Raw genomic sequence first — 10,246 nt, 5'->3', positions numbered from 1 at the left:
TGTTTCATTCGTTTTTAAAATTTTTTTGATTTCACATACTTTTTTAGATTTTCACCGTTAACATACAGTAACTGTCTCTGTCTTATTTTGCTTAATACAATACTTTCCAGGTCCATCTTGTTGCAAATGGCAAAATTTTATTCTTTAGGTAAGTTTTTGTCAATTGACATGATCACCACCCCTTACCGTCTTATTTTCTGACCTCGCTTTCTCTCTCACCTGTATACATTTTTAGCTATCGATCATATATATCATAACACAATTTAGATTCATCTAGTTAATATTTCCATGTTGTTTTGCACACTCTTAATTTTCACTTTTGCATTTCTGTTTACTTGTGATAGTTTTCTAAAGGCAAACTTGTATTATTTCTTTACACATTGCCCCAATAATTCATAATCAAAGAAAATTATCATTTAGTTTTCATTTTGTGGTAATACTATATTAATTCTGTTTGAAAAAAAGTAATCCATTCCATAAGAGTATAATTTAAGAATAGGAGAGAGCTTAAGGATAATCAGTTTCTCTATGACCAAGTAGAAAAGATATTTTTATCATGGACTTAGGAAATATGTAGAGCTCTTTGTTGTTGTTCAGTTGCCAAGTCATGTCCGACTCTGCGACCCCATGCACTGCAGCATGCCAGGCTTCTCTGTCCCTCACCATCTCCCAGAGTTTGCCTAAGTTCATGTCTATTGAATTGGTGATGCCATCCAACCATCTCATCCTCTGTTACCCTTTTCTCCTTCTGCCTTCAATCTTTCCCAGCATTGGGGTCTTTTCCAATGAGTCACCTGTTCAAATCAAATGACCAAAGTATTGGAGCATCTTTACCTTAACCAAGAGTAGTACTTTTATCGGGCCAAGCTGGAAATCAGGAAACCAAAGTCAAATTCTCTTTTTCTGTATCTACTTAGACATAACTACTATCCCAAGACAACTAATTTTATTAGTGACACATTGGTGTTGAGGGGCTCATTAACAACAGGAAACAGGCTTTGACACATTTTTACAGTTATCAAATATTAACTCCCAGGATCATTTTCTTGGCTATGAATGAGGGAGATAGAAACTTCTGTGAAAAAGACAATGGGAAGAGAAAGCCAATATTGTAGATTTGCTAATAAAAAAAAACAAAGGCAAAAAAAATTAATATATTGCCATTTCCAAAATACCCTCCAAAGTGTCAGTGTCACACCGTTCTTGATTCTGAGTTTATCATGTTCTTCATAGCTGTAAGAGAGAACATTCTTGTATGAATTGAAAGAGTCTGAATAGAAATATGAATTTTATCAGGATAGCTTAATTTGCCTTCAGAGACCATAGTTTTCCATTTCAAATATGGTTGGCAAAAATAAGCTAATCTTCAGTTAAAGGATCTAATTTTCAGGAGATATTATCAAAGGAAAAAATGAGATAAAGTTTATTCCTTCTACTGCACAAAAATTGCCATTATTTTCTGGGGAAAGTCATAAAAAATAAATACAGCCTCATTTCAAATAGCAAATTTAATGATACTGACAGCATGCTGCTGCTAAGTCGCTTCAGTCGTGTCCAACTCTGTGCGACCCCATAGACGGCAGCCCATCAGGCTCTCCCGTCCCTGGGATTCTCCAGGCAAGGATACTGGAGTGGGTTGCCATTTCCTCCTCCAATGCATGAAAGTGAAAATTGAAAGTGAAGTCACTCAGTCGTGTCCAACTCCTAGCAACCCCATGGACTGCCAGCCTACCAGGCTCCTCCACCCATGGTATTTTCCAGGCAAGAGTACTGGAGTGAGGTGCCATTGCTTTCTCTGACTGACAGCATACTTTATATTAAATTTCTATTTTATTTTCCAACATGCTTTTTTTATTAATAAATTCAAGGAGATATTTTAATAATGTTTCTAAATATTATAACATGTTTTCTTGGTGATGACATTTTAATTAAAATACATATTTTATTTCATATAAAATAGATTTTATTTCTATATGTGGTTTCTAGTAATCTTCTTAAAACAATCTCTATTTTTGTAAGGCTGCCAAATCTGCCTTTTTTTGATATGAGAAACAATGGAGATTACTGACATCTAAAATTTTGTTACAGAGGGGAAAACTGATCTTTTTCATGTAACTTAAAAGAGTTAGGACCTTGTTTTTAGGCTAATAAGAAAAACAGGCATTGATGATGTATACATCTGTCTTAACTGAAAGAATGAAATGAGGTGCTGAAAGAATTTATGTAGAGAGAGCAGTGAGTTTTTCATTCGGCTTTCTTTTTAGAGGTACTGTTTTTATAGAATCGCATTCACTTATTTGAAGAAAACGCTATTCTCTGGACCATGTTTTTGAAGGCTTGCTGCACTTGCTGATTTCTTAGGGTGTATATAAATGGATTCAAAAGAGGAGCCACTGAGGTATTGAGCACAGCCACTCCTTTGCTTAGAGTCACTCTTTCCCTTGCTGAAGGCTTAATGTACATGAAGATGCAGCTGCCATAAGACAGAGAGACAACTATCATGTGGGAGGAACACGTGGAAAAGGCTTTTTTTCTTTGATTTGTGGAAGGAATTCTCAGAATTGTCTGGATAATATATGTGTAAGATAGAATAACTAATGTTAGAGTGACCATGAGTGTTACCACAGCTAAAAATAATGCCATGAGTTCTAGAAAGTGAGTGCTCGTGCAGGAAAGCTGCAGGATGGGAGAAGCATCACAGATGAAATGATCAACTATATTGGAGCCACAGAAATCCAATCGTAGCAGCAGGATTATTGGTGGAAAGATGATCAGGAATCCTGCAAGCCAGGAGCTAAAGACAAGAAGTATACAGACTTTACTGCTCATGATGGTGGTGTAATGCAGAGGTTTGCAGATGGCCACATAGCGGTCATAGGACATGGCAGCCAGGAGATAAAATTCCGTCACCCCCAAGAAAATGAAGAAAAACAGCTGAGCCACACAGCCGTTATAAGAAATGGTTCTGTCCCCGGTCATGATCGCGACAAGGAATCTGGGAATGCAGACAGACGTGAATGATATTTCTAGGAATGAGAAGTTTCTAAGGAAGAAATACATTGGAGTCTGCAGATGGGGATCTGAAAGTGTGAGGGTGATGATGACCAGGTTCCCAGTCATGCTTAGCATGTAGGTAACAAGAAGAAATAGGAAGAGTACAACCTGCCACTTTGGATCACTTGTCAATCCAAGAAGGATAAACTCGGTAACTTCTGTGTAATTTCTCATTATTTTCCTTCATTATAATAATATTCTTTGTTTTAGCTGTAAAACAGATGAAGAAATTTTTTTAAAAAATTATGGCACCAGCAAAGGAATACACACACACACACATGCACACACACACACAATATTGCTTCCTTGTACTTTTAGGGGAAAATTTTTAGTAGTATATAGTAAAAAAAGACTTTTAAATTTTGCAATTTATTATGTCATGCATTAATTCACTATCCTGTATTTCCTTCATTTTTCTCACACATATCAGTAAAAAAAGCTTTCTTCTGAATGCTTCAATATATTCCTGAAAAAAAAGAGAAAAGGAGGATCAAATCTCTGATTTTAAAACTTTAAATAAAACTGAGAGCTTACCTCCAGTGTATCCCAATATTATTGAAGATATACTTTTATTGCTTTCTGCTTCATACAAATTTTAAATTTTCTATTTTGTATAAACATTTCTTTTTCCTTATCCATTTGAAACTTTTACAATCTGTGGAGATACCTTAGTAACTTAGTTGTCCAACTGGTAGAGTAACATGTCCCTGATAATAGTATAGCACTAGAGCCACATATATATCAATGCACAAAAGTGAAAAGTGAAAGTGAAGTCTCTGAGTTGTGTCCAACTCTTAGCGACCCCATGGACTGCAGCCTACCAGGCTCCTCCGTCCTTGGGTTTTTCCAGGCAAGAGTACTGGAGTGGGGTGCCATTGTCTTCTCCAATATATATATATATATATATATATATATAAAATACATAAAAGTAGTACTTTTACTTAAGTCTTAATTTTAATTTTTTGTAAACTACTAGCGTCCTTACTTATTTCCAAAATCATTTGGCACTTCTCCACAATCTCGCCTATTTTTTTCCTAAGGGGTAATGAAAAGGAACAGTAAACATTCAAGGTAAGTTTTGGAGAGGCAAAGATTCTCTTTCTTTTTCTACTTCTTTCCTCTTTTTTCTATTTTTTTGCTTGTATAATAACTCGATATTATACAGAGTTTGTTTAATTATTTAATCCTTATTTAGTATTATTTTCCACTAAAACTTTAGATATGCTGTCATCTAATATAATTCTTTTTAATAGTTTATATCTAGAAAGACTGCCTAAGTCTGCAACGCCTCATGTGTTTTCTATAGTCTTCAGAGGTTTTAGAGCTTTCAAAAAATACTATTTTCTCAGTATCAGCCAATTAATTCAATATGTTAATAAACTTACTTAGATTCTTTACTTATAAAATTTCTGGGAGGGATATATTCCCACTTTCAGTCTTCTCTTTCTGGTCATAAAATAAGCTATTTTTTTGTCTTTTGCCTTTATATGATGAATGCTAACTTTCTCTATATAAAAAATGTGCAAAGCTAGTATTAAAAGAATATCTATAATTGTTAAAACACATCAAGTGTATTATTTTGAATAATGTACAAAAATGATTACATGATGTCTTGATATTTATGGTATTAAAATGATTATGGAAAGATATGTAGACAAGAACACAAAAATGATGAAAGTCCTGTTAATCACAAAATATTTATGCTATAATGAATAAAAATGTTGCATAAAATTATTAAATAGTAGCTTCAAATTTTTCTTTATATATTGCATATAAATGTGTGGTTTAATTTTATTTATACATAGTACATAATTGAGATTATTTGTATAAGCATAATTATATACTATTAAGGCCAATTTATATTTTTGTAAAAAGCTATCAAAGAAGTACTTACATTTATGGTAAATATGACTGGTTAGTATCACTTTTTTTTATTTTATGTTTTAACTTTACAATATTGCATTGGTTTTGCCATATATCAACATGAATCCACCACAGGTATACACGTGTTTCCCATCCTGAACGCTCCTCCCTCCTCCCTGCCCATACCATCCCTCTGGGTCATTCCAGTGCACCAGCCCCAAGCATCCAGTATCGTGCATCGAACCTGGACTGGCGACTCGTTTCATATATGATATTATACATGTTTCAATGCCATTGTCCCAAATCGTCCCACCTTCTCCCTCTCCCACAGAGTCCAAAATACTGTTCTATACATCAGTGTCTATGGGGTCGCTAAGGGTTGGACACGACTGAGCGACTTCACTTTCACTTTTCACTTTCATGCATTGGAGAAGGAAATGACAACCCAGTGTTCTTGCCTGGAGAATCCCAGGGATGGGGGAGCCTGGTGGGCTGCTGTCTATGGGGTCACACAGAGTCAGACACGACTGAAGAGACTTAGCATAGCATAGCATAGCATACAGTATCACTTCTAATAGCTTCTTTAATTTGCTTCAACTAAGTACTTTGGGATTTTTCAAAAGCTTTTGCAATCTGTTTCCCCTTTGTCATCATATATTTGTAACCAAATAACCAAAATATCAATAATGAAGAATAACTGTAAGACCCCCCTCTACAATGTTTACACAAAGGGTATGTATCAACACACTTCTAAATAGTAAAGTAAATGTCTCCAGTCTCTAAAGATCTCAGTGCCCAGGATTATTTCCTACCTATTGTCACTTAAAGAAGTATTATCTTAGTACTTGATATAATTGAAATGAAAGCTGATGTAATGTCGTTTCAAGCTTGGTGAGCAAGATGATACAATTTTTTATGAAGAAGTAATATTATTCAAGTTAGCCATGCTTTTATCTGCGCTATTACAATGGACTCAGGGGGATTAATTGATGAAAAAACAAACCGCACAATGGAGATTGGTCTCAAGACACCAACCACCAAACAGTGGTCCAAACTAGTAAATAATTTCAAATAAAATATTTAGGTGAGAGTGGCCTGAAATTGGAGCAGGAATATATATAGAAAGATATACATTTTCATAATAATCCAAAACTTCATAAGGAGTAGAAACAATAACCAAGCAGTAGAGATAAGCAGGTCTTAAGTGCCAACAGACTAGGCTGTGAACAAGTGAAAGTGTTAGCTGCTCAATTGTGTCTGACTCTCTGCAACCCCATGGACTGTAGCTCAGAAGGCTCCTTGTCCCTGAAATTCTCCAGGCAAGAATACTGAAGTGGGTTGCCATTCTCTTCTCTAGTGGATCTTCCTGACCCAGGGATAAAATCCAGGTTTCTTTACTGACTGAGCCACCAAGGAAGCCCCATGAAAAAGTTGTTTTTTCTCAAATCATAAAGAAAACATGATGACGTTTAAGGCATCCATTATTCTACACTATAAGGTATCAATTATTCTACACTATAAGAGATGTCAGGCTTATTTTTAAGTTTTTATATATTTTCATTGAATGTTGACATAAAATATTTGATCATGATTAGACCCATTACCATTGATTCATTAAGTAATTATTTTTGACATTTTTCTGAGAATATAGAGGTGACAAAGATAGCTTTCTACATAATTTTCACTTCTTACAAAAAATTGTGAGAATTCTACATTGTTTTTGAAATCTCAGATTCCCTTTCTCTTGTCCAATATAAGCAGTATTCTTTCCCAGCATTTTCTTGCTCACTGCTTTGATCTGAAAAGTTGTCTATAATATTCCATTCACATTAAGTTTTTGAGATTTATATTATGTTGCTTTTTAATCCAGGAGTTCCATATAATGTATAGCTTAAATTAAATGAAACCTGGGATTATTTAATGATCTTAATAGAAATTCCTGAACAAAGAATTTTAAATTATTTTTACTGTTTCTTTGGGAGACAAATGAAGTTATTCATGGTATATGATTAAGTAATACACAGAATATACTGAAGAAAAAGACTATTAAAAAGAACTTCATTAACATGACAAAAACACACTCATGTTTAATTATAATGTCACAATAGCTTTTGTCTGATGTTTATCTGTAAACCACAGTGTCATTTAAAATTACACATCATGGACAACCTGTCACTAAATAAAGCTACATGGAAAATTAATGTATAAGTCCTCATCTTAGCTTGCTTACATATGCAAAGAGTCTATTTCCAAATAAGGTCAAAGCTTCAGACTCCAGATGGACATGAATTTCTTGAAGAACACTATGCAAACCAGTCAAGTACCGAAAACAAATACTTCTTAGGACAATGTTAAACAATAACATATCTGCACTGAGCATAGCAATTCACGTGCTTTCAAAGTTTTTCATAGAATCTGGTTTTTACCAGTGTTTTCAATAATGGATTATATGAATGTACATGCTCTTAAGAAACAACACCTTAAGACTGGGCTTTGAGGACTATTTTAAGCAGTAAAATCACCAATAAAAATACAAAAATTGAAAAAGTATGGCATGAGATATGCCATGAAAAAGGAATGTGTTTAAGACATAAGAGCTGAAAAAACAAAGGAGAGTATTACTTTGTTTAACCTCAGCTGGAAATGTGTGTAAAGGTTTCTTGAATCCAAGACTTAAAGGACAACTTTAGGAGAAATGTTTAACATGTTTCAATAGTAGATCTCCCACTTTAATTGTCAACCCCATGTCCCTTTTTCCTCTGTTAAAAAGACACTGGAAAGACATACTTGTTTCAACTCTGGACATCTTAGAGAAAAAGTTTGTTCTGTTAATGAATAGTTTTACTTTCTTTGTTTTTCAATTAGAGAATAGTTATTTTATAATATTGTGATGTCTTTTGCTATACATCAACATGAATCAGCATTAGGTATATATATATCACCTCCTTCTTGAACCTCCCACCCACATCCATCCCTATCCCACCTTGCTAGGTTGTCACAGAGTACTGTCTTTGAGTTCCTCATGTCATGCTCTCATATCATGTCACCCTCTCCTTCCCCAATCAATAGCTTTGAATATGCTGAATAAATTCCAATCAATCTGTCTCTTTAATCTATATGTTTAAAACTCTACTTTTTTATAAATGAACTTATGCTATTTCAACTTCTTTTGTAATAAGTTAATTTGAAGTTGAAATGTATTAACCACCTGAGAATCCAGTGGTACTTCTCCCATCTACCCCAGGTGACATGGAAAATCCAGAATTTTTGATAAGTGCACTCATTTCAGTAAATTCAGCATGATATAAAATTGTGTTTCTTTTTCCCTATGCCCAGGGAATTCATCCAAACATAAGTTTCCATATTTATGGTAAAATAAATCAGCAATTAGTTAAAATAATCTAACATCATGTAAAGCATGGTGACTATAGATAATAATTCTGTGTTATGTATTTGAAAGTTGCTAAGAGAGTAGATCTTAAAAGTTCTCATCACAAAAAAATGATTGTAACTATTTGTGGTGGTGGGGTGTTAACTAGACCTATTTTGGTGATTATTTTGTGATTTATACAAATATCTAATCACTATGTTGTACACCTGAGACTAATTCAATGTTATATGTCAATTCTATTTCAATAAAAACAATTTTAAAAAGGAAAGAAAACATAAAACAGATGGGATTCTGTCCATCAACATTTTTATGGCCTTGGAAAAGACAGACACTCTATTATCTGATGGTTGTATAATAGCTTAAACCCATAGTGAGTCTCCCTGAAGCTCACAGACTTCCTCTGCTGGTTCCCAGCTTTGCTGGAATTATCCTGAGTCCTGTGTGTCTGAACCATTGGCCTCCTGAAGTCACAGGAGCAGGCCTTGGTGCTGTCTCTCCTTTCTGGTGCCTCTGGGAGGAGAATTGAAGAACAAGAGCTCTGTCATATTTCTGTTTCCAATGTGTTCCTTCCTGTGACTTCATCTTTGCCCTGCCAGGGAGAAACAGGCCTTGTAACGCTTTACACCTGCTCTTTGAAAACTCCTCAAACCCAGTCCACTTGTTCTCCATTTGTCTGGTGAGCCCAGCCATTGATCTTCTGGAGCTGGACTTGTTTATAAGAAGAGTTTTGCATCCCAGCATTTCAGAGGCCAAAGATAATCTACATTCCTCTGCTGTTGCTGCATTTTGTCTGGCTTGGTTTCATTGTCATCATTAATAAAGGATCAGGAACAAGAGAAGGGCGTCTACTTTCACCATTATTATTCAACATAGTTCGGAAAGTCCTAGATACAGCAATCAGTGAAGAAAAAGAAATAAAAGGAATCCAGATCAGAAAAGAAGTAAAATTCTCACTGTTTGCAGATGACATGATACTGTACATAGAAAACCCTGAAGATAGTATCAGAAAATTACTAGAGCTAATCAGTGAATTCAGCAAAGTTGCAGGATACAAAATCAGTACACAGAAATCACTTGAATTTCTATATACTAAGAATGAAAATTCAGAAAGAGAAATTAAGGAATCAATCCCATTCACCATTGCAACAAAAAGAATTAAATATCTAGGAATAAACTTACCTAAGGAGACAAAAGAACTGTACACAGAAAATTACAAGACACTAATGAAATAAATCAAAGATGACATAAAGAGATGGAGAGATATTCCATGTTCCTGGGTAGGAAGAATCAATATTGTGAAATTGACTATACTACCAAATGTAATCTATGGATTCAATATGATCCCTAACAAATTACCAATGGCATTTTTCACAGAACTAGAACAAAAATTTCACAATTCATAGGGAAGCACAAAAGACCCAGAATAGCCAAAGCAGTCTTGAGAAGGAAGAATGGAGATGAAGGAATCAACGTTCCTGACTTCAGATTACACTACAAAGCTGCAGCCATCAAGACAGTATGGTCCTGGCACAAAAACAGGAATATAGACCAAGGGAACAAGATAGAAAGCCCAGAAATAAACCCATGCACCTATGGGTACCTTATTTTTGACAAAGGAGGCAAGAATATACAATGGGGCAAGGACAGCCTCTTCAATAAATGGTGCTGGGAAGACTGGACAGCTACATGTAAAAGCATGAAATTAGAACACTTCCTAACACAACATACAAAGATAAACCCAAAAAGGATTAAAGATCTAAATGTAAGACCAGAAGCTATTAAACTCTTAGAGGGAAACATAGGCAGAACACTCAGTGAAATAAATTAGAGCAAGATCCTCTATGACCCACCTCCTAGAGTAACAGAAATAAAAACAAATGTAAACAAGTGGGACCTGATTAAACTTAAAAGCTTTAGCATATCAAAGGAAACTATCAG

At 34.7% G+C, this 10,246-nt stretch overlaps 1 protein-coding gene across 1 annotated transcript; it reads right to left on the bottom strand.

Moving 5' to 3' along the window:
• Window positions 1-2,289: 2,289 nt before the first annotated feature.
• Window positions 2,290-3,228, bottom strand: LOC129641558 (olfactory receptor 6C75). The gene has a single exon (XM_055566240.1). The coding sequence runs from the start codon at window positions 3,226-3,228 to the stop codon at window positions 2,290-2,292; it is 939 nt and encodes a 312-aa protein (XP_055422215.1).
• Window positions 3,229-10,246: the final 7,018 nt, after the last annotated feature.

Source organism: Bubalus kerabau, chromosome 1 (assembly GCF_029407905.1).
Source record: "Bubalus kerabau isolate K-KA32 ecotype Philippines breed swamp buffalo chromosome 1, PCC_UOA_SB_1v2, whole genome shotgun sequence".
NCBI classification, from domain to species: domain Eukaryota; kingdom Metazoa; phylum Chordata; class Mammalia; order Artiodactyla; family Bovidae; genus Bubalus; species Bubalus kerabau.
Note: the sequence above shows the minus strand (reverse complement) of the source record. Positions and strands in the feature narration are given on the sequence as shown.

Bases quoted from the DNA above. Each gene is read 5' to 3' on its own strand.
- LOC129641558 (XM_055566240.1), bottom strand. From the start codon at position 3,228: ATGAGAAATTACACAGAAGTTACCGAGTTTATCCTTCTTGGATTGACA.